General features: G+C 40.2%; 1 protein-coding gene across 1 annotated transcript in view; it reads left to right on the forward strand.

The window, feature by feature from the left end:
- The first annotated feature begins 285 nt into the window (after positions 1 to 285).
- zcchc7 (zinc finger, CCHC domain containing 7) overlaps positions 286 to 26,007 on the forward strand; it is a 36,043-nt gene continuing 10,321 nt past the window's right edge. The window contains exons 1-7 of the mRNA XM_033972261.2: positions 286 to 382; positions 1,778 to 2,294; positions 3,586 to 3,793; positions 21,876 to 21,925; positions 21,994 to 22,131; positions 22,198 to 22,368; positions 24,006 to 24,041. Coding sequence (XP_033828152.1) covers positions 1,803 to 2,294; positions 3,586 to 3,793; positions 21,876 to 21,925; positions 21,994 to 22,131; positions 22,198 to 22,368; positions 24,006 to 24,041 — 1,095 coding nt within the window. The 5' untranslated portion in view covers positions 286 to 382; positions 1,778 to 1,802. The remainder of the gene's footprint in view (positions 383 to 1,777; positions 2,295 to 3,585; positions 3,794 to 21,875; positions 21,926 to 21,993; positions 22,132 to 22,197; positions 22,369 to 24,005; positions 24,042 to 26,007) is intronic.

Consider the following 26,007-nt stretch of genomic DNA (forward strand, 5'->3'; position numbering starts at 1 on the left):
TAGCGTTGTGCATTGTTTTAAAAGGGTCAACAAACCTTAGAACAGGATTCAGCACTCACATGACCACATCACATTCACCCATCAGTCAAAAGTGTCCCAGTCTATCATTTACCCTCTGACTTAATGTTTGTAGAGTTCTGACAATAACTGTTTTGTTATGAATGAATCATTGCCCAGAATCCACTTATTTACTTATGTGCTCATTTACTTACAGAAACAGACAGACTTTTGAGACTGATGCAGCCCGGCAGAGAAACGTTAGGACCGTGTGACTCACGTGGAACTGACCCGGAAGTGCTTTTCCTCCTCTCTGGGGCATGGGACCTGAGCTGCTGCTAAGAATCGTCCTCTCCACTTTTTAATCCTCATTTTTTGCGGGGAGGTAAGTTTATATACATATTAGGTTGAACCATAAAGGGCAGTTTGATTGACTTTAAGTGTAGTACTTAAGAAACAGAGTTCGCGTTGTTTTTAGCTCGATGTGACTTAAACGTTTCATTGTTTACATCCTTCAGCCGGCTGCTGCTCAAACACGTGGACGCTGTGCTGACCTGTACTTACATTGAATGAGTTCCTTTACCCACTATTTGACATTGTTAGTATTTCATTACAACGTGATAAGCAAATGGTCTTTTACCTGCTGAATAATTGTTTTTATTCTTGCCATTAAAAGCGGAAGTCTTATGCTATCAATGTTGAGCTAGTTAGCCTAAGCTAACAGGAGTTAGCTAACAGTCCCATAGACTTATAATTAGTCTGAATATCTATGGTATGTCGTACCGTTTTGACAATTGCTATTAAAATGTTGCCAGACATACAGTAATAACATTGACACTAACGTATGCCCTATGGATCTATTAAATTTCTTCAATCTTTAAGTCTGTGAAATGACCCATTTTTGTAGTTACTGTGTATGTGCTGGACCTTCACTGTATCGTCCTGACAAACTCATTTGCAGGCTTTCTGTCTCTCTGCACTGCTGAACTTTTACTCCCTACATCGCGGGCCGGTGAGGCTCTTTCTGTGCTATAATCCCTGGCGGGAGGTTTGTGACTGTCTACCGTGGCCTTACTGCAGCGTGTGTGGCCTGAGAGCCAATCATCTCCAGCCATCATGGCAGAGACACGCAGGGCTGGCCAGAGCAATGGGCCAGTGCCCCTTCTATGTCCACTGAAGCCACTTTGTGTCAGTGTGTGTTTGCTCAAGAAAGAAACAGATCTACATATTTCATATATATATCAGCTCATCATATGTAGAAAACTACTGTACATTATTTGTGCTATGACCTATGGATTTATCAAAACTCATAAAATGTTTTAATAATAATCATTTGTGTAAGCCACCAGAAATGGTCTCATTAGTGTCGACTACAAAATGAATTCTGCAAAATCTATCCGTACAAGTCAACCATGATCTTTAACAAGCCCTTATAGATTTCAGACAATCTATGAAAAACTCTCTCCCCTTAGTAACTGATGTTTCAACGTTTGCCATAGAAATAGAATAGAATAGAATAGTGGACAATGCACATCTTTTCCCGCATTAAGAAAGCACAAGGGAACTTTTTGTATCCCTTTGATAAAAGTGAGTTGTTTTATTTCAATGTTATGACATTTGAATTAACTAAAAAAAATGTTTATGATTTTTCATTTTAACACTTGGATTTATCTTAATACGTTAGTTTCTTTGCTTTGACTAAATCCATCTAACTGCTCATTTATGAGGTCTTTGTAACTGTAATTGCATTGGCATCTGAGAGATGTTTGTTCTGTGATAGGTGGCTGTGATTGAGGTGTGTGGCGATGTTCAGTACCCTCCAGTACCTTGAGCAGCTGGAGGATGATCTCTACAGAGAGTACGAGGATGACTCAGAGGGGTCAGAGGCTGACAGTGAACTTGAATTTCACCTATACAGCCAACTTCACTATTCCTCCAACGCTGGAGAGGTCAATGAACTGGAAGATAAAAAGAAAGAAATAGATGAGATCAGCACCGAAGGAAACCATAACATAACGGATTCAGATAAACTCGGACAACTGTCAGAAAACAGGTCTACAGCCAAGAAAAAAGAAAAGGTACAAGGAGACAAGGAGAAGAAAAGGACCAAACAAGCAAAGAATGACAAAGCCAAAGGTCAGAGGGCATCATCTACAGTGTTTGAAGAAGTGATAGTGATTGACTCCAGCCCAGATGTCATTACACTCTCTGAAGATGACAGTAGTGATGAGAGTGGAGGAGTTTGTGCCTTGAAGGGTCAAAGGTTACCTAAGCGTTGTACCTCCACACCTGCACAGGTAAGTTAGATAGACAACTTTTCAGAGGACCCCTAATTTGACTTTTAATCACTTCTAGGCTATTATTTAGTTTATTATCATAGATAATAATAACGTCTACTTTGTAAATGCACATTGGGCTGTTGGGTCACTGCCATGTAGTAAAGTTGAGGGAAAGAAGAATGTTAAAGATGTGATTTCATATTTTGCACATAGACTTGTATGCATATGTGCTGCACTTAGGCCTGTCACAATATTCACAATATTGACTCGTTCAAGAAATCATAGATGGAACAATATTTTTGTGGGGTAATAACTTCAATGACTAATTATAGATACAAAGTAACTACTAGTTTTTTTTTAGCAGTGAATTTTCATATTCTTTTTTTTAATGATACATTGTGGATTTAGATATTTTTGGGTTGGGGTTTTGGTTCATGTTGCTAGTTTAAATATTATCTTTATTGTCTATATATTTTATAGCAATATATCACATTTCAAAATATGTTATTGTGACCGGCCAAGCTGCACTGTGCCACGTGAAAGTGCACGTCATAAACATCGGTTTACTCATGGCTATGTGTTCTGGTGGAGTGTCCGCCACCTATATATGCTTTAATGCTAATACAATTACTTGGCATGGTGCTGTCACCCGTTTGTCTCCATGGGGATAGACAAATTTAATGCTGTTTTGTGGAACATTCCAGGCAAATCTATAATGACTCCTTGGAGACAGGAATGTTTCATACTCGTCAGTATTCCTTTTGTACCAGAAACATATGCACCTTTAGCTCACATGTTTTGTGTGTTTTTGTAGTTTGAGATTTGGATTAAACACAGAAAAAATAAACTAATTACACACAAAGCCTTTGTACATGTTAGCAGTTTGATGTGATTTAAGATTTTCACCATTTTACTCTTCTGTAAATGCCTCAGGACAGTAACCACTGCTGCTAAACATTAAAAATGTCATGCAGACATTTTGGCTTTGTTGAAACACATTCATAAATATAAATAAACAGTTTCAACCCTACACTTACAAATAATAGGTTAGAAAAAATAATTTCTTTCTGCCTGCAGAAGTGCAGTTGAGCTTAAAGTGTGTTCCTAGGACAAAAGGTGCACTGTACCATACCCTCTACCTGAAGACATACTGCACCTTTTCAATGAATAATGACTCTTATTGAATTGTAATTTCTATAAATGTATACAATATATGATGTAACAGTATAATACTTAGTTTATTATTATGCCTGCTCTGTATATGTATAGGTAAATATTTCATTAAAATACATATTTATTATTAACACAGGTAAAAAAGGGAGTGTTTGATACAGCAGTTCCTGTAAACATCAGCAGCTCTGAGTCTGAATCTGAGTCAGAGTCCCAGAGTGTGTTGGACTCGAGCAGCTGTTCGGACTCTGACCACGTGGAGAACTGGATGATTCTGAGCCACGGTCAGCAGGATGGAGACCAGTCCATCTCACTCAACCTGGATGGAGTGGTAGAGAGCGAGACAGGTGTGTTTCACTGACACTTATAACCCTTTTAAAATATGAACACAATAAAGACTGCACTTATGCATACAAAATATTCACCTGAAAATGTTCTCATCATCCTGTACACTTAAAAATACTGTTGTTACCGAGACACGAAGACTTTGTTGTTTAAAAGTATAAGACAAAATGGGCCTTTACAAATAGTATTGCTGATAGTGTTTTTGCATTGTTGTGTAAGTGATATGGAACATGAAGTTATCATCTAAAAAAAGTGAATGCATTTACTAGGGGCTGGGCATGATATATTACTACAGAGAAATATTGCGATAAATGATAATATTGAAACTGCTTTATTTTTCCGTTACAATAACAAGAAAGCAGTGTCCTAGAGAATAGGCCTGTCACGATAACGCACTTATAGAAAATAAATGGTACAATAAATGATAATATTGAAACACATTTATTAGTACTAAATGTTCTAAATGTATGATATGGTTAAAACAGCAATAAATAAATAGCAGAATGAAACACTTTGGTAGTTTTGCATCTATAATGAGTCATAGAAATTATTTATTCAGTCCTCTACAAGTCAGATCTAATTGTAGAACAGAAAATAACAAAAATTTCTAGTACTAAGAAAAAGTGCGTTGATAAAAATTGACCCCCAAAAGTTTTTGTTCCATCTAACATATATTGAATGACAAGTTGATGTATTTATCATGAGTAAACCATTCTTAAATGGACAGCATCATTAAATGAGACATGAGCTCCAACGAGTAACAGAATCAACCATTAATTAGCCATAAGATGTACTTATTCAACCTTCTACAGCTTAAATATTATTGTATTACAACAAAAAATAACAAAAATCTCACCACTGTTGCAAAGAACTGCACGCCTTGACAAAACTTTACAAAGACGAGTGGATCTGGAGCCGTATCCTGTCTCCCTGATTTCAGAGGCAGGAGGATTAACCAGTCATACAGATGCCTGGTCCGTTCAAAAACAAATATGGTTGCTTTTGTTCCATAAAAAACAACTTAAAGCAGTGATAAACGGTGCAGATTTTTGCAGAATCAACAATCAAAGCACCAAACTGTTTATTTATTATTTATCTTAGGTAAAATAAGTATAAGTTATTCGTTTTCGGAGATGTCGTCTGCATTTGAAAAACATGTGATACAAGTTAGCAACTCTGGTTGGACCGTCTCAAGTTAGAATGGATGATTTTCACTCTCTATTGTCCAGTTCCAGACCCTCCTGGGTTTGTTCAGAATGCAGAAGGGACTGGCTGATCAGGCAACCCAAATATATTGTGCCAGGTTCCACATATTGAACAATATGCTGATATTGTAATTATTGTGACAGGTCTAGGCTAGGTGTGCTCTGTGATGGCTGTATTGCATGTATGCTTGGCTTTTAGAATTCATAGTGTATCTTGTGTCAAACTCTTGGTTAACCTGCTGTGCAATCAGAAAGTTGTTGTCTCTGTGTGTCTGTACATATGCAGACAGTGGACCTGCATGTTGACACATTTGTATACGCTTTTAGCATTCCGGGCATACTGGCATTGTCTACCCAGCCCTTTGCCCCTCTGATGCATTTTTAAGTGTGTCTGTGCTTATTGGTATGTGATTCAGGTTTGTGCAAGTGAGAACATTTGTGTTTATAAAATATTCGTCTTCTAATCAGCATGCATATGTACATACACATGCATTCCGTCGGTGCGAACGCTAATGCCAAAAACAAACAGACAACCGGAGGAGGAGGGAAAGGAGGGTAATCAAAAAATGAATAAAAATGTTTCCTGCAAATCTCTTCAGATCTACACATTATCTAAACCTGCAGCCTCAGCAACCTCTGGTACTCCCGTGCTGTTCCCCCATTTCCCCCCTCCAAAGCGGCCCAACGGTCTCCCATCTCATTCTTTTGATCCTATTTTCTCACTATTGTGCCCTCGCCCTCTCTCCACTCTCTGTGGCTCTCTCTCAACATTTCCTTCTCATTTGAATTTCCCTGGGCTGATGTTTCTGCAAGAGTGCCCACTGCCTCCGCTGAACACAACTGGGTGAGTGGGAGGGGTGCTGGGAAGAGGCTATATGTGAAGGCTTGAGGGTTTTTTTTTTTTTTTTTAGAAGGAGAGAAGGATTTTAGGTTCCTGTTCTCCCCACCTTGCCCTGCCCCGCCCCACGCTCTTTCGTCTGGCTTCTCCCTGTGATCTTTGGAGCTTGACCTCATGTCTGCACATGGGGGGTCATGGGTGTGCCCTGGGAGGGAGTTTTGTCAAAGAAGGACGAATAATGGAAAGGAAATTTGAGGGAGATATGCCTTAATAGTCAGAAGCTATGCACAGGTTCCTCCTCCACTGATTTTAGAACAGGCTTTGAGTTGCATTTCTATTCTTATTTCTTACTATGTGACCCAAAAACCCAACACATTTTTTTCAGGGTGACTGAATAAAAATAAAAAAAAAAACATCAGAAAAGGAGATCTGCAAGGTCATTGTCATTGTTGAGGTTTATTTTTATTTTAACAATTTGCATAAAATATTAATTGCGTGTCAATATAAGGTCCATTTAAAATACCATGCATTTATGATTTTTCTTTAAAATTTTTAAACAACTGCCAGAATTATCCCTGGATACACATTTTACTTTTATTATGATTTGTCCATGCTACACCCCAACACGAAGCTGCTTATATAAAATAAGTGGTAGCAAGCTCCCCTGGTGATCCATAGATATAAACTGGACACTTGTGGAGGTTAGACTCTTTCTCCCTACTTAAATTAGTTTCACCTACCCTTTCTGTCTGATGGATTGGAGACAAAATGCCATTTTTGGTCACAGAGATGCGGCTGGTTGAATTTCTATTACAGTTCTTGGTGTCCCAGCCCCGTAACATGAACTATACCATGCTCTGTGTATGTCGTTGCAGCTGTGTGAGGCCTGTGTCTGTTGGGTGGTTGTGTGTATGTAACAGGTTTGCACAGCAGTGACTAATACTATTTGTACGCCTAAAGCCCATCACAGCGTCGCCATCAAATCACATTCACTACACTTTGTGTCTCCCTGTCGCTAACTCAAATTGAATCCTTTCATCCCTTTTCTCTTTTGCTTGTCCTGAGTCTCTACTACACAATGTTTCTTGTTCATATACTTTTATAATCTCATCTTTTGTCGATCCGAGGCGTATTGCTTTTATCAGGTACAGGGACACACACAGGGTCAGAGGCTGTGTCTATCTGTCACCTGGCCTTGGGACTGCTGCAGTAGGACGGCTTGTTTGACCCAGGATAAGCACAGGAGAACAGATAGGGCAAAGAGGGAAGAGCGAGGAGCATCTGTATGTTGGACAGCCATGCAGCAGCAACCAGATGGAACACGAGAGGAAAAGTAGTGCTTCCCAAAATCCAATTGAGTGCCTCTCCCACCCACAGAGGTGTGCGTGTACATGGGCTGAATGAACCCGGGCGGAGGCGGGGTGTGTTGAAGCTAAACTTGAATCGTAAGTGGCTAAACTTCCCTCACTGGTCACACTTTTTCCTTTCTTTCGCTCCACTCCCTTGCTTTGTGTCTTCCTTGGTCTTGGTCAGTGCACAGCAAACTTAGTTTTAAGCTTAGAGAGAGCACTGTGGCTCACTATCGGGGTGGCCGATCACATCACTGTGTGAGTGTTTCACCAAAGTACGGCAGAAGTTGAGTGTGGGTTTGTGTATGCCTAGGTAGCTTTTAAGTCTCAGAAAGAAGAAAGGTAAGATGATTTTGTTCATTCTTCATAATACTTTATGTGAGTCATGCTGTTGATGAGCCAATATTGTCACAATCTGTGTAAAAACATTATGGGGATTTGATGAATGAGAAGAAATTTCTTTAGGGATCTTATGCGGCCTCTTGTAAAACTTTTGTTTTAACATTTGTTCATATTTACAAATACAGTAGAGGGACATAACCTAGTATGGATCGTCTATATAGGAATATGATTTCTTCTGTTTATGTTTGTGGCTTTGCTCATTAGTGTGTGTTCATGCTCATAACATAGGGATTGTGAAACAAGATTACAGTGGCTGCTAGTGTAGCTGCAGATTGTGTGACTGAGTGTGTTGTTGTGTTTGGGGTGTGTGGGTGGGCGGGCAGGCGCTGCAGAAGGGAGGCATGGATAGGATCAGCTCTTATCTGGGCTGCCCAGTGCCACACGAGGTGTAACGCCACACCCACGCTACCCCACAGTGTGTTTGCACAGGCACACACACCAGCAAATCACGCCACCATAGTTTGACTTGTATTATCCATTTTTAACATTCAATATGCAAATGAGGTTTGAATCCTGCTGTCCTAATATTTTGTGAATTAAATTGAGTTTTTGGAGACGAGATCTATAGTTTTTAATCTCTGTATGTGTATGACCTGAGCTTCTATCGTCACATATTTGTTGCAGTAAATTTTAATTAGATGGAGATGAATACAGTGGGATGATAATTGCACTTTTTAGTGTATCGGCCGTTAGCTTTAACTCTAGAATAGACAATACTTTATTTTGGCCAAAACACCTGCCCAAAGGCGATACATGAAGTCTTACACTGTAGTGTGAAGAGGACAATGCAAAAAAGGGACTAAGCTGCTCTCTTAAAAGGTTTTAAAAGAAGGGCTGTGGATGTTAATAATAGCAATACTGTTTTTTTTTGTTAATTTTTTATTTACTTTGTGGTATTTTTATAACTAGATCAGTGCAACATAGAAAAGAGTTGTGTAGTTTATAGTAGGATCACAGAATGTTTTTTGTTGAAAATGTTCTAAATTGGCCCTTGATATTTGCTTAGCTTATCGCCCATTGTTTGCTGGTTGATTGGCAATTAAAATATAAATATTTCCTTTGTTAAGTATACCAAACTACAACCACTTTGGCATGCATTAATATTACATCCCAAATAGGTCAGTATGACTTTTTGTGATGCATAAAGTCTCATGACACTGTAGGCGGCAGTTTTAGTCATGAGATTTGTGGATTTGAATATATCTAAAGGTGTTGGTGCCAGACCCTAATAAGATGTTTAGAGTTTACTAAAAGGAAGAGACAGGCCTTGAACAGGATCCGCCACGCTGCTGCTGTCGGCCAGACCAGGCTGCCTCCAGGTCTGAGAGGGGCCTGAATATCAACATTTTTCAGACCAGACACTGAATCCACAGAATCTTTATTCACGTATTATTAAAACTAGAGCAGTTGGTAGCATGTATTTTAAAAAAAAAAAACAACAACCCTCAATGCCCGTTTCTTATAAATACAACTACTACCACCAATGCACATATACTCAGGGGTTACAGTTAAATGTATTTCTTATTGTACAGTCTATGTTACAGCTATTTATACCCATCATAACATCAACTGCTGAAATGTGTGTAACATCCTGTCTGAAAGTGAATTTGGTCAGAATTAATCTATGAAAATGTCTTTATTCAGGGAAACTATTCTGAAACAACACCCCCACACATCTGCGGCTGTGGCTGCAGGTGCTCATTTGTATTGATTTGTTGTGACAAATGTCATTTAAATATAGTCTTTAGCATTCAGACTGTTACAGAGCCAAGTACACGCTCAAGGTTTTGTTTTTTTTTCTAAATCTTTATAAAGCAGTTTGTTGAAATTGATGTATCAGTGGAAGGGAAGGAATCTGTGAAAGTGACTGTATGATTCATGGATAGGATGCGTGCTGGAGAGTGAAGTATGTCCTGAAGTGAGCCAAAGAACCTTGTATAAAAGTCGACAAGTAACAAAACGGATTTTTGGGACATCGCGCCGTCAAAACACTTTTCCAACCTTTAAATTTTTGCGAGTGTTTAAGACCTGCACCAGCCCTTGTTTCGGTGCCTTTAGCCTGGAGGTAGGGGTAATAAACTGGAGACTGGTGGGTCCCTACTGTAGTTTATTATGTGTGCGAGTGTATGGGGGAAGCGCATGGTTATCCTTCGACCTTTATTTAACCAGTATTTCCCATTGAGAGCTCAAACCGCTTTCTACGGTGATGTACACCAGAAACTGTGCCCGAAGCTACTGGATCAAGAACCATTGATAAATTTATGTATGATTAAATAAAAAGTTCCTATTCTTCAGCCTTGCATGTCCTAAGCATTATGTTGGCTAACAGACTAAAGAAGCAGAGACATGTCCTAGAGGGAAAATGTAATTTACAATTGCCAATAATCACAATAATTAAGCAATCACTTCACAAGAAATCAAATTATTATGGGAGTGACAGGGGGTCAGATGGGGCTCCCCTGGGAGTGTATTAATTTTGCTTCTTTTATTTGGGCGAAGAACTTTCCCTTATTGTCATTGCACGGTTTTGCGGTGCTGGGAGGGGTTGTTGAGAGGGCTTTATTAACTGGTAGCCTAAGGTGCTGATATTTTGGGGGGATATTGAGTAAAGGGGATGGAGGGATTTATGTATTAATATTAATACAATTTTTGTTTGTGGAGCAGAAAATAAAAGGATGTGAAGAAAAGTTGAAATTTTCACTGCAATCAAGAAAAAATCCTGCCTTATTCTGTATAAAACCTGCTAACCCTGTAGTTCTGACCTCATCTTCTGAAATGTTATTGCTTCTGGTCGCGTTTAAAATGTGCACTTTTAAATCAAATCCCAATTTCAGTGCTTGCCAGAATAATATCAGTGGGATATTTTGTGTTCAGCTCTAACCCCATTCTCTGTAAAACACACTCCTGGTTATCCATCTTTTTTCACTTTAGGTGCTGTTTTAAAATACTGTGGACTGTGGTGATTCTTGTGCAATCTCCAGCGTTTTCCCGTGCGGTCAGAGTGTTGTTAAAGAGCATGAAAATCAATTACTTTCAAAGTGAATGTTAATTTTATCATTACTTTAGTTTAGTTTTATGGCAACATGCCACACAATGGGTACAATTAAGCCCCATTCTTGTTGTGGTATGCAAAGGGATGCCTAATAATGGTGTGGAGATGTTTTTCACATGGTCCCAGAGGATGGCACAGTGGACTTGGCTGTGTACCCTCAGATCCACAGAGGTGCCTGTTTAACAGCTCCCCTCTGGAGGCCTCCTCCAGTGTGTACAGTGTGTATGTGGTCATTCCCAGGCCTCACCACATGTCTCTTAATTAAGGCACTCGTCAGACAGAGACCAGCTGGGCCTGGTCTGTCTGAGCTGGCACTCATCTGAATTCCACTCAATCCCGTCCATGACGTCTCTGACTTGCATCTCTCTGTTCTTTTGAGGCGAGCGATGACTCGTTTTCTTTGCTGATGAATGTGTGAGTTGTGATTTGCATCCTGATACACTTCTGTAATTGTAGCAGGTTGACCTTTTCATCCCACCTGCTTTCAATAAAGTGCTAATTAGAAGTCCCATTAGGACACATAGGATTCTGAGTTAATGGGCTCTTAAATGAAAGAATTCAGGTGATAAATGATAAATGTCTGTGCATGCCAGGTGTTCTGGGAATAGAACGTAGGGCCATAGATAAAAGTTAAATGTGGGATGGATATTACAATGTTGTTTTTACAAATTGATAAATGATCGGTAAAATATGATGTGTTAACAGTGTATCTTTAAATAACCTACCTGCCTGTAGCTCATTGATTAATAATGAAAGAGTGCAGCTATTTGAAGACAAAATGTATTTATTGGTTGACTCTTGGTGAAAATCCAGTGTCTTTCTATTTGAATTCCACCTTTTGGGTGCACAGCCAGGTGCTCCGCCCCCATCCATCCAATCTTCCCATTTCTCCACTCTTTTTTCCTACAGCCCTTCCACAGACTAAGACCAAGGCCTGGTTACGTGGCTGTTGCTATGCCGGCCTGCTTACCCCAGGGAGATGCTATAGGCTTGTGTTGTAATCCAGATTGTAGAGGTGTGCTTGGGAGGTGACACTACTCAAAGTCATTGCCCAAGTGCTTCACTTACTGGTCCTCTCACCACTGGCTTTCTAACATTGTGTGTCACTGAATGCAGGCAAAGTCTTTTCTCAAGGACTGCTTCAGCGTGCACACATGCTTTTGCATTAACACACATAGTTCTGCCCTTTATCCGAGGATTACGGTTAAATGGAATAGTGAGATCCTGGCGTATAGCGGCCGATAAAGCTGAAGTCTGCCTTGGGAGAGAAAATTAATTATTGTGGATAAAATCAGAGTAAAAGAGATAGTTACTAAGTCGTTTGGGAGTTTAGTCATTGATATTTCGGCTCAGGCTTCGGAAAACACACAGTTCATCCCAACATAGATCTTTAGTCTGTCGAAATGGCTATTCACAGCTAAAATGAACCTTTTGAGCTTCTTTTGCTTTGCTTAACAGAAATGTCCTTCTAACCTCCATTAGCAACAAGTAAATTTCACAATTACCAACTTGATTTACGTCAACATTGTGTAAAATTATAAGATATATGTAAAATTTACCTCATATTCAGACCTGCTTTCATTATAAATTATTATTATTTTACAAAATGGTGCTCTGCCAGATCCATGTTACATCGGCTCAATACTCAAGACCAAGGGCACAGAAAGGGGAAAAAATGCCTCTGAATTGATTAACCTCTGCTGACATGTTTTCTTATTCTAATTTCTTTATCTCTTATTTCCTATACATTTTAGAGAATTATTTTTATTATTATTTTAATGATATCCTCAAATTCATGCATAAAATTAACCCTGACCTTAGCGGACTTTTGTGGCCAATAGGGCCGTTGTGCGTGTCTGTTAGTGCATGCATGCGTGCAGGTGAGCGCGCTGCTGTCCTCCGAGCGCAGACTGATCAATAGTAATTGGGTTGAGTGTCTCAGGCCTGTTAGCCTCTTTTGTGTCATGGACCTTTTGTAGGTTGACACAGATCTAGAAGAGAAAAGGGGACAGAGGATGGAGAAAGGAGGGAAAATGGAGGATGTTTGCACGTCGATGAGCATGACCGACTCTCTCAACCAAATCTCCGGATATTTATTCTGCTTTACTCACTAATCTAAAAAAATAGCACTGCTTTTCTGTCCATTCCCATGCCATATGCTTGGGAAGTGGCAAGTAGATTCTTTAAAGGGGCTATAATACCCGGTTTTCTTCTGTTATAATGTTGTTTCCTCCTCAAAAACATACCCAGAGTTGCGTTTTGTTTCATCCACACATGTTTAACACACAAATCCTGCATATTTAGACTGAATTCTTGTGTGGCAATACAAAAAGTGCTCCACTGTGTTTTTAAACTCCACACACCTTCACTAGAATCATCTGGATAACTTCAGCCCTGTAATTGCCATTCTCTACTGAACTAAAGGGAAAGGGAAACTGTTAACTTAAAAACTACCACTTCATGACATCACAAGGTGGAACAGACCATTTTGATCTTTCGAGATATAGACAATCTAATAATAAAGGGCTACTTAAAAATGTGTGAATGAAACAAAACACAACTCCGAGTATGTTTTTGAGGCGGTAACTGCATTATAACATGGCTAAAATCTCACAAGAATCCATTTTGTGTAATATAGGACCTTTAATGATAAACAGAAACGTGATTTAATGCACATTTTGTTTATATCGTATTGCTCTCTTGATATTTAAACTGTCTTTAAGTGTTTCTTTTATCATCACTATAAAAGCAGAGTGTGTTGAGTGATGGCAGCGAGCTCCAGTGGTATTAGCGGCGAGGCATTAGGCAGAAACTCTAAGGTATATTAAAGCAACGGCCCTGTTGTTCATATAAACACGCCAATTCAATTTAGCCTGCCCCACGGGGAATGGGATTTCAGCAGCTACCGAGAGACGGGTGAGGAGGGGAGAGCAGAAAGGATGAGGTAAGGCACAGAGAGAAGGCGGGATCCAGGGGCCTTGTGAAAAAGACCAGCGATGAAGGAAGTGGCAGGAAGAGTAGAGTTTTATAGAGGCTGCAATTAGACACAGGCAGTAAAAACGTTAGGCCGTGCGATAACACATGTGTAATAGATGATCGGCAAGAAAATATTTCAACAAATGAAATGGTTGCGTTGAATATTGAGTGTATAGTTTGTATTAATAATAATCAAATCAAAATACTGCAAAAGATAATTTGTTCAAAACAGTAATGGATTCTCAGTGGTTTAAATAAGTTGAATTGAATCTCGTGGATCGTCTGAGTTCAGGGATGTGAGTTGTTCGTACTGTCCAATGTTCAGTGATAGCTCTGTTTTTTTTCTATATTGGCTTTATGGCTTGTTTGTTTTATTTTAAAGGGGGAATAATATGCAACATCTATTTTGTTTTCTGTTTTTTTTATTCATTCTATATTTTTATCAAATGTGAACCTGGCGTTTTATTTTGCTTAAGTCACGAAGGTTTCTGGCGTTATATTTGCTCAGCTCTGTTAAGGTTTTCTGTTGATTATTTGTCTGATCTGCGTTTTTAGCATAGACACTTTTTTCTATACTATACCAAAGGTGTGTAGTCTGAGCCCTGGTCTTATCTCCCAGAGTTCAGATGGGCAGGATGATTGACAGGTAAATTAGCCAATGAGAAAAATGCATAGGCCACATCAAAACCAACAGGGCTGCTTAAATGGAAAAAGAGGGAAACATTACAGATGGAAATCAGTAGAGTTTTCCACCAAATTGATGTGTGAAGAATTAAACCCTGTTAATCTGAGGCCAGAGAAGTTTGATTTTGTTCTGAATGAGAGCTGGACAGTTAGCTTTTTGTTTCCCATGCATCACAGACAAATACTAACCTGAGTGCGTCCAAGAATCGCAGATTACTGCCTAAATAGATGAAAACTCCGAAGTTTCCTGTGAAGATTTAAACAATAATCTGGTGTTTTTTTGAGCGTTCTGCAGTCAAATTCTGTTCAAAATGACCACAGTGATGTATTGGCGTGACACTCCTCCTGTTTGCTAAATGGCTGCTTTTATTTTTTGTTCATGATTTAGTCCCTGTGGTTATTTATTTACAGTGTTTTAAAAGTGAAAAGTGGCCCTAAGTCTCAAGTTATAACTAGTAAGTACAGAGCCGTGGGCAGTAATAGAGATTTTCTGGTCACTCACACCACTAATCCAGGACAATGCGAGATTTCCCAAACTTGCATGAATCACTGTTTATACCATGGAAAAAAAAGCGTTTACACGTCAAATTTGCATTATGTCTTCTTTATTTACAAATACAACTTATTTATTTTGCTAAAATCCGTCCCACTTCATACTTTTCCTCTGCGCAGGACAACCGGATGCATTAGAGACTGTATTTGAAAGAGCTGATAAAAGAGCCATATTAGAAGCGCCTCTACTAATCCTCTATTGTTCTTTGTCTGTCCCCTGTCCCACTGAGGGGCCACTCTAATTAAAGACTAATAATTGTATTGTTTTATAAAGTCTGCTGAGACACAGATTCTGCTCTTCAATCATTCATTCTAGCCAACTCTCTCTTAACATTGGGGGACTACTATCTCAGCGGGTGAGGTCTGTTTGAACACACACACTGCCTGTGTGTATATGAGTTCTACAGTAAGAGGAGGAATGGACTAAATCTAAATTAAACCTGTAAAGCACTATTATTTAATTACCCTAAAGGCTGTGGATTTGAGGATTGGAAGGTTGAGTTGCTGTGTATGTGCGTAGTGTTTGCTGCCCTGGATTAGTTCAGAATTCAATTTGCCCTTTCTCACCGGCCTCTTATTGGTTGCTTTTTCTTGTTGCCCCTCCTTCACCTTTAGCACCAAACACACACACACTCTCTGAAACGCCGGCAGATAAAAAGGCATTATGGTAAATTCCACTTAATGACAAATTTTTAATTTGGGGAGCAGGGCCTGCTGAATGGAGCTTAATTACCGGGGCCAAAGATCCCTCAGAAAAAGAACCCCCTGAACGTGCCCAACCTGCCCGATAAAGAGTGCACAGCGAAATGCCCAAGATTATCCAACGCGCTTTATCTAGCCCCACTCCCCTTTCTCTCTGTATAATAACAAAAATAACAATCATGAAAATTCTATCTGCCCCCCAGCCCCCATCTTCCCCTTCTTCTGCCACTCTCCCGCCTTCACACCCTCCGCCCACTGCCTGGCGCACTCCCACAGGAGGAAATTCATCAAAATGAAATTGAGGTTGCAACTCACTGGTTTTATTAAAATATATTTGCCCCTAAAAGACATTGTGTGTTTCTCAGACAAAAGACAGCAGTGAATATTATGCCAAGTATTTATTACTGATATTTGACTTGTTTACTACATAGGCTTGTCCTAAATACTAAACACTTGTTGACCACTAAGCCTTTCCCTCCCTCCTCAAAGTATGGAGCACTTATATCAGGTCTTTTATGTACTAACAGCATATAGCATCGCATTCATGGAATAGTTGAGCTGCATTATTAGAGGTTTATTTGAATTAGAATAATATAATGCAGTGGCTTAGAACTCATCATTATTTGTGAAGACAGTTTTAAGGTCATAATCCTTTTCAAAGACATAGTTAAATTAATTTGAGTTTTTTTATTGTAGAGGGCGTACAGAGAAAGTGGTGTAATTAAAAATAGCAGACATTGTCTGCCGTTTTTGTAAATTCACAAATGTGTGAAAGGCACAAACCGTTCATGCATGTTTACTGTAATTGAATGAGGCAAAATTCATTTTGTGAGAAACACTGGTTAAGTGAGAACTGGACTTGAGACGGACCAGTGCAGTGATTGTCTGGAGCGGTGTGTGTATGAAGTCCGAGTCTTTGACCCCAAAGCAAACCGATATTAAAGCAGCACAATGCAACCTGTCTTGATTCTGTAGAAGTTGCTTACACACACCACACAAACACAACACACACTCTTACTTTTTTGGCCCGCTGTGGTCCCTGTTGATGTCTAGCCTGATTGGACCATGCGGTTGCCATGCGGTTACCAGGCCGCGCCCCTGCTGTGTGGTAATTGGTGTCTGTGATGTTGCCATGTGGCAAGGGTGTCATGACTGACAGGTTTGGCCACCTGCCCTGCCCTGGCTGCCAGCATGAAGTCGAAGAGGCTAAGTAGAAATGGAGGAAGTGGCACTGACTGGAGCTGCATACTGTAAAGAGGGGCAGATGGGTAAGAGGTATTTGATGGCCAAGCTGACAGGTTCAACAGAGAGAACCGTGTGATGACACAATACCCTATTTTGCCAGTGTAAAGTAATTAATCTGTGACTTTGTATGTTGAAATGGATTATTATCACTCACCCAGTCAGTTGATGATAGTGAACTGTTTGCTCGTCTCAAGTCTTTTTCCATTGTGTATTTATAATAATATTGCAATAATCTTATATATTACTTGATTCCATGGTCTCATTTTTCTGTGCACCCTGTAGCCACAGCTGCCCTGGGACTGACTGATGTAACGAAATCCACCAGTCAGCACCACTGGCTTCTACCAGTGTCACTGCAACTGTCTCTCAGACTGTGCTCAGACATAAGACAAGATGGGTGAAGTGTCTTGCCCAAGGTCACAACAACATCTTGCACTGGTCAGAGCTGGGGTTGAATTGTCATGCTTCAGGTTTTTACAGATAATCTTCAAATACCCCATTTTGTAGCACCCTGATTCTTCGCTGGGTTTTGGCTAACAATCTTTGAAGTACATCAGTCTAAATGCCCTTTACAGTTTGAAGTTGAAGTACTTCCATGGTTAGGATTTTTGACTCTATAATCAACCTGTTCAATAGCCATCACTGACCACTTTGCACCATGTCACCACTATCTAGCAGAAGTACTTTTGTAACTTTTGAAGCCATCACTCCTTTCTAAAGTAAATGTACTAACGGGACACTGAATTGTGGGAAGCCTTAATGTTTAATAGGTCTTTATTTATTTAGTTGAATACAGGGTGGGTAGTTTTAAACCTATTTACTCTTGGGTTGTCTTAGGACCCCAAAATAGTTTATATTGCTGTATCTAATTTTCTCTTAGTGTCTGTTGGGTTCAAGATTATGAAACCTTTGCTTCCTGGTGTTCTGCTGTTAGCCCTTGGTCCTCCTCAAATGGTTCATGTTCATCCCTCTTCCCGTCCTCTTTCAGCTTTTGTGATTTACACCCTTGACCAGACTCTTTGTTTTTTAGCCCACAAAAAGGCACAGAAGAGCTGAGGGGTCTGTGTGCCAACCATTGCGGTGTGTTTAACCTTGCAGAGGGCAAGAAGTGATGTCACAATGGGAGCACTTTCCCCCCTGTACACACACGGATGGGCACATACACACATAAGGCCTGCACACTCCGCCCACCCTCACCATTGTTATGTATAGTGTTGCTAATCTGAGCCTGTTGCTTCAGTATCAAACATAACCTCTGTTTGGGGGGGTAAGGCCTCTCTTTCTCCTGTTTTGTGTTTGTGTCAGGGTCTATATGCGCGTCAGTGTGTTAATGGGGCTAGTCAACAGCGCGGTACAATGGGCGGGCTGGCTTGAGATGCCTGTTTAAGTGTTGGGACAGGAAAGAGGGATAGGGGTGAGGCGGGCCAGACTAGGGCTTTGATGTTACAGGGATAACGGCTTGTAAATGCACATGCACATTTGGAGAAAAGGAGAAATATACATTTTACTTGAATTACAAAAGAATAAATAAAATATACCCTAGTTTAGGGTCTATGGGCCTTACGTACGCATAGATTACCTAAAAGAACTGATGCAACTGATCACAATTTTGACTTTTTTCATAGACTTATATTTTACCAAAATGGCGTATGGATATCACCACGATGAGCTTGATTTTTATCACCATATATGATGTATATATATGGTCTTGCCGGTGCACATTTGATCAGATGTTGGGTCTGATCATAGAGATACTTAATCATTTTGAGAGCTTTGCCAGTAGAATGCATCGCCCCCTTTAAGTCGATTAATCGATGCACAGAGCATGTCTTCAGTGGACTACAGGCCCGTCTCACAGCATGAATTTGCTTCTCACTCCAGGAAGGCCTTGGAGCATGAGCATGTTCTCATGTCTGCAGGTTTGCTAATGTGCTCTGGGTTCTCTTGCCACTAAAACATCTACAATGGAGGGAACTTCTGGAACCAGCACGCTCCTGCAAATAAGTTTCTATAATAAAAAATAAAAACTGTGCTGTGCTTCACAAAGCAGCTTTGGGACTAATTGTGCTCTTTGAATGAATCAATTAAACAATTCTGTGAAGAACTCTGATTTGTGAATGTTTCTCTGAATTGACCTCTTGAGACGTTTGGCCTATTTTTAGTATAGTAAAGTTTGGTAATACTTTATACAGCCCTTGTGTGTAGTAACTGCACCTTCACTGCAGGCACCATGGTAACAGAACATGTTGGTTGGCAGGTGCCAAGTTGATGGAGGGGTGTGCCTCCTCGTCCTCTGGTTATCAGACATAAACCACTGTCCGTCCCATGAGATGGATGGTCCCTTAATATTCACCGGCTCTGCCTTTGAGTGTGTGTGTGTGTCACCCCATGAGAGCCGGGTGTTCATGGTTCATTAGCCACACATACACTTCCGTTCTGTTCTCATTGGAAAAAGGAACAGATTCACACACACACACACCCACGCACACACACACACTGTATTTTTGTGTGTTGGTTTTGTTGTGCTGGCTCTGATGAACTGGCAGACTGCCTCCTCCCTCTCCTCTTCGTATTGGAGTAATCAGGATACCTACGAGACAGACAGGTAGCATCTGTCGCCTTTTCTCCTCTGATCGGTCCTCCCTCTGTTTCAGCGTCCCTCTTGCCTGCACCACTGTGCCCACTTAACCCACCAAAGAAAAGATGCAAGAATATACACTGTCATATAGCCTTTCTTGTATTGTTAAATTAATGTTAATGAATCATTACTTTTGCAATTTTAGTTCTTTTTGAAATAAGTATAATTGTTTTTGTAAGCACACCCATAAGCCTGCTTCCTCAAGGCGTGGATCAGTAGAACTAACAGTTGCCCTAAACATGGCGGAGGCCTCTCTTGAGTCTGTTACCATCTGCTTATTGGGCTTCCGTCTTTTTCAGATCCGCGGGGCTGTGATCGAGCAGCTCTAATGGTATGGGTTTTGAGCAGGGCCTCTAGGTTAATTAGCATATTTTGAGCCAGCATACAGACAACAGCCCCCCACCCCACCCTTGACTCTTCTTCTTCCTCTCCTGGACCCCTCCACCCATGTGTTTGATTCCTGGGCCGTGACAAAGAGCTTCACCCTTTATTCGTCTGCGTTGGTGAGATGTGGGGCCCTTAGATTAAGGGAAAGCTTCCTGCTCTTTATGTGTAGAGTTTCCCTCGGGAGATGCTTTGGGAATGACTTTAGTCACTAACGCACACCGACCTGGTTTTCCTTGATCATATCCTACTTAGAAGTGGGTGATATGCAGCCAAAAAAATCATATCACTATTTTGTAAAACCAAGATCACAATTTTGATTTTTATCATAAAATTATTATCCCTGATTGTGGAAAAGAAGTTCTGTTGTGGGCAGAGTTGTGTTTTAGTTTTTTCCATGAGTGATCTCTTTTCATGTATTAACTAACTTTACTGTTTTGGTTAAATCCATGTGTCACTCAGAGTCTTGACGCTGACCAATCCTATTTAACTACCCACTCCTGAGGCTGACCAATAGGAGCTTCAAGAGTGGGTAGTTAAATATGATTGAATATGATGTGACAGCTGCAAATGTGCTCAAAGACAATCATATTTAACGTGTGGTTAGTGTGTGTCTCTGCGTCTGACGTACTCGTCTTTGTATCATTACCTTTCCATTCCCCTGCTCTGCTGTGTGTTAAAAGCCCTTATAGAAACAAGTGCTGTGAATTTGCTCTATGACGCGTCGGACTGCTGGTCTACGTTAGTGAATGTTTTTGTATGTTTGCCTTAACTTCAAAATGAAACTGCAGACATTTTTTCGTAATTACTGTCTCTGTACGTTGTACGTACCTGAAACCATATAAAGTTGCCTTTTACATCTCCTTTAATACGATGAATGACTTGTACATGTCAGGTATGTGGAGTGTATGCTTGGTATGGTTTGAGTGGTTACTGCACTGTTTAAATGTTTGTGTATTGCATTTTTGATTTGCTGTAAAAGGAAATTAATAAACAAGACCATAGATTATTCAATATCTGCTTAAAATGAATTAAAGAAAAAAAAAAGATGCACCTTCTGTTTGAGTGGTGACCTTGTATGTATTTTTGGACATAATTAAATATAAGATTAGTTTTGTGAAAGAACTAGTAATAATTAAGATATTTTAATGGGCAGTTTGTGCTTTGGGATGATTGTGTAATTATTAAGACAAAATAGTGACACTTAACAGTTTTTGTTTTTTTTATTTAAACTGTTACAGATTATCCTCTTGCATATGACCATCTGTATGAAATAAATTATGAAGGAAACATTTTTTATTCTTTAAATTAAGCTCATGAAAAAGAAAGATGCCCTGTCCACGTTAAAGCCATTTTAATTAGTTTGATGGAAAGTGGAGTAACCTCTGTTTTAGCTGTAGTCCCAGTGCAGTGACTGGCAAGAGAGGTGCAAAAACAAGGGATGACGGTAAGAGAGGGCAGAAGAAGTGGGCTGTGCAGAATTTTAAAAAGGTGAAAGACAGATTTTGAACAGACAAGTGGGAGGTGGAAAGGAGAGTGTAATATTTGATTATGGCTCAAGGCTGTGTATTTGTCCAAAGGCTAAAGACTGTCAAGCAGCTAATCGCAGAGGTCGATGTAAGGGTGTCTGTATGTGCGCTGTGCGGGTCATTGCCACATCACATAATTTATGCTGAGTACACGTGTCAGTGTGTTTGAGTGTGTTTGAGTGTGTGCATTTGTGTATATTGGACTCTGAATGTCAGTTACAGCTGTGTGGGTCTGAAGAGACGACTCCCTCAGGGCACTGTTAGTGCCACTGTCATACAGATGTGCTGCGCTGCTCTGTGGCAGTTTCTCTGTGTTCCCTTTACAGGAAGAAGAACTCCTCGGGGTGCTCCGGCACTTTTAGTGTTGAGTTATACAAGTTTATACATGCTATTTTTCATTTTCTTTAGCTGTTACAGTACATATTATACTATACTATACTCAGGTGTGACAATATCCACAACAGCAGCCCCCCTTTCAGTGTTCAGTTCCTAGTTACAAATGTAAATGAATACATTTCTGTTTTCCAGATGGTGAAGAACTGGATGGCAAGTGGCTGATTTCTGACAAAGACAGAACGGTTATTAACCAATTTTTTAACAAATTACAAATGTTAAAACTATGATACTAAAATGTGTGTGCTTTTAGGCCCAGATCTTCAATAAAAGTCAAGGCGTCAGGCCTTTTGTGCAGAGACTGACGAGCCGATATTATACAGACAAAAACGTCCACTGTAAAAACTGTAACAGAACTGGACATTTGTCAAAGAACTGCCCAGAACCAAAAGTAAGTGCACTTTAAAATCAACATGGACTCAACTAAGAAAGTTATGGATATGTTTTTGTTTTGCAGAAAGTCTCACCCTGCATCCTTTGTAGCACTCCGGGCCATATGCCGCTTGAATGTCCCTACAAATACTGTCACAACTGTGGACTTCCTGGGCATCGGTACAGCTCCTGCTCTGAGAGGGCCTACTGGCACAAGCAGTGCCACCGCTGCAAAATGACCGGACACTTCCATGATGTGAGTTGAAATTAAAGAAGGAGTATTTTACCTAGATCACCATGTTACCTTTTATTGTTCTGAAAAAGCTATTTGCCAAAAGCAACATTTTTGTTTTCCAAGTTTCACTTTCGTTTTTGGCACTCTGAGTCAGAAGTTGCATCATCTTAAAATTGGCATGCGTTCCACTAATGAAACTGCACATTGCATCAGGTTTGTAAAGATTGAAGTTCAGATACTGCCCGGGAGAGACCGCGAATTACTCAAACATGGATAACATAGAAAACCACTTCACGCATGTTTTTGATGAGGGAACGTCATTATAACATGGTAGAAAGGGCCAAAAAGTAAATTGTGCATAATACCCCCTCTTTAACAAACTGAAAAATTGTGTTTATCTCATCTAAACTTTACTAGATATTTGTCATAGTCAGTGACTGTGGGGCACCAAGCGCTGCTGTTCACGGTAATTGATACACTTCAGCAGTGGCGATTTAGTGATGTCTCAGGCACCGCGTCTGCATGTGCACGACTGAAAGGTGAATCTATCAAGGACAATTATCACAATTGTAACTTTTCAGCGTTCATTACCCTGCCATAGTCATAGAACGTGCCTCCCTGCACTTCCTCTGCTGGCTCACCGTCAGTCACTCATGTACTGTGCTGTGTGTAATGGATGAGTAACCAGGTGAACAGTAGAGGGAGAGGGAAGACTAGGCCACAGAGGTCCTCCCTCACCTTCTCAATCCCTCTGCCTTTTCCTACTTATTTGCATATTGTTTTAATGACAAAGTTGTGTGTTTGGTTTTTTTGGCCATTGTAATTACCTCCTTCTTGGAATGCATAAATTTCTCATTCCTCTCACAAATGATTAGCGTGTGTGTTGCAGAGACAGAGTCAGGTCTCTGTCCCTTGGGCCTTTCTGTGTCTCTCATTAAAGACAGACGGTTGACGGAGCGCGAGTATGTCGCTCGCCTCGCCTGTCGCCCTCAACAACAACACACAAGCCCGCTGGTCTGGAGGGAACCAGCTAACAGGAGGAAGTGGCTATGGAGGGGGTAGTTGATGGAGGAAAAAAACTTACTGAGAAGTGAGAGAAGATGCTGTTTCAAAAGTGAACACATGAACACTCATCTTTCTAATGTGAACCAACTTTTCATTATTGTGCAAATCTAACTCAGGACTAAAAATTGGGATAGAATAAAGTAAAGTGCCTGTGTAGTTGCAGTCAGGTCAAAATCCTCTCATTTCCTGTCACTCAGTAGGTGTGTAAGCAGATAAATCTTGTTGCCCGCGGCGACTGCGGCATTTTCAATTTCCCAGTGGGAAGTGACGGCAGTTGGGGAAGGATGTCGGAACGCTTAAGGAACAGCGTGGCGAAGCTCCAGAGATAATGCTTTAGATACACCGGGACACAGCGACTGTCTGCTTTACTCACTGCCTTTTTGACTGACTGATGTACTGCAGGGAAACAAACATTAAGTTATATTACAAATTAAAGGACAAAGAATATTTATCTAAACCATTGCCTCTGTAATGAGACCGACCCTGCCGTTGGCCTTTTTGCAGTAGAAATGCATGTTTGAGTAGTTGATCAACTCTCTTTAAGTTTAATGAACAGCACAACACTAAGAGTAACCCTTGTCTTCCTCTTTTAGGGCTGCCCTGAAATCTGGAGACAGTACCATATAACGGTGAGTATTCTTTGATCTAGAAAAGTGTTCCATAAAATACCTTGCTGTAAATACCATTTATAATCTCCACTTTCTACTCAGAAGGGCTTTTGCCTTAAAGTTACAAATTACAGCTCAAGCGGTTCACTGTGACAATCCAAGTTAACTTTATTAAAACAATAGATGAACTTTCAAACTCTTTTAAAATCCATTCATTGTCATCTTGCATCAATAAAACCCATAAAACCAGTTTTCTTTTGAATATAAAACCGTAAAGGCTTTTGTCTTCACACTATGCAAAGTGATGCTGACAAAAATATACAGCACAGTCACATTTAGATAAATCTCTGAGTGTAGAAGTTGTGCACAAAGTCCCAATTAAAAGCAGAGAATTGGTGAAAGAATAAGGTGATGGGAGGAGGGCGTTAAGCCTGCCCCACTCACTTCCAGCCTGTGACATTTTTAAATCTTTTTTTTTTCATGCAGAACGGGGCTCATCAGAGTAAAATATTCAAAATTCGGCAATCCAAAGGAGGAGTTGAGTGTTACTTAACTAGATTATCATATTATTATTATTATTATTATTATTATTATTATTATTAGAATCAACATGCATTTTAATGGACAAAATGTGTTATACCTTAGTATTGGAATCATTTAATTAACTTAAGTGACACTTTTTTATGAATATGAAGACAGCCCTGCGCACGATATCTGGGGACGGACATGCCACCTTCATGACTCCATGGAAGTAGAAAGTTAAAACCGAAGTTTGCAACATTCTAAGTAAGAACATGTCCATGGAGACAAGCAGGTGACGGATTCTCCACCAGTAAAAGTCAGGTCTGTGGATAAACAAACTCCCTCACAGCAAACGTGCATTATTATTATTTTTATATAAATATTTTTGTGTAGGCCCTTATTTCAGTCTATTTTTGTTGGAAACCTTGCATAGTGGGATGTTATTAAATTTCGAAGTGAAATTTAAACAAAAGGAACTTAAAATGACTTTTTTTCCTCTTACCTTGGGCATGATTAGGTATGACATGATCACTGTAAATCGATAAGTTAGTCATGACTGGTATTGACCTTGCCTTGTAGCAGATGACTGAACCATGGAAGCAAACACCCCACATGAGATTAGCAAAATGCCAGGAGAGATGCAGCCTTTTGCCTCTTTCCTTCATTTTCACCCTTAGTGCACATGTGGCATCTGTGTGGGAGAATGTGACAGTGTGTCAAAGAGTAGAAAAGTGTAACGCCACATGGGCCGTATGTCAGCGGAGGTGCTTTTGCTTATTTGTGTATTCCTCTGAAATCAGGTTTTCTGGGCTCCTTATTGCGTGCATGTGTGTGTCTGAGCAGAAGGGGTGATATAGACCTCAGCCTAAGAGAAAAGAGCAGCTTGTTTGTCAATTAAAAGACGTGATAAAGCATGAAATGGGCTGCCAACGCCACACGGGACAAGACAGTGCGAGAGAAGGGAAGAAGAGTGTGTGCATGCATATATCTTGGTGCGCACTTTTGTGTGTGTCTGTGTTGGGGGAGGTCTGTCACTCTTCTCTATGGAGATTAATTAGCAGGGGCTGTCTAATGAAAAGGCAGCATCGTTAGCACTCGGATAGCACAGCGGGAGAGAGTGCACAAGGAAGGGGGGCGTGGGACTGAAGTTCCAGCACTGATGCTGGTGTAGGACAGTAGATGGAGGAACTTGAGATGATGAACAAGCCCATAGGAGAGAGATAATGTAAAAATGACACATCTGCTGTTTAAATTTTGCCAAATGTTAATCATTTTATTTGCATTAGACACAGTTTAAACAAGCAGCACTATACTTGAAGCATAACCTGTGCTTAGAGAACCAAATGTACACCAGGTATTTGACTCCTAAAAGGCTCTTGTCATTATATGTCACAGCAGTGTTATTCATTATTATTATTTTAATAGACAGTGTGCTTGCTTACCTTTACAGAGCGCGCCCTGCCTC

The sequence above is a fragment of the Periophthalmus magnuspinnatus genome, chromosome 1 (assembly GCF_009829125.3).
Source record: "Periophthalmus magnuspinnatus isolate fPerMag1 chromosome 1, fPerMag1.2.pri, whole genome shotgun sequence".
Lineage (NCBI taxonomy): Eukaryota > Metazoa > Chordata > Actinopteri > Gobiiformes > Gobiidae > Periophthalmus > Periophthalmus magnuspinnatus.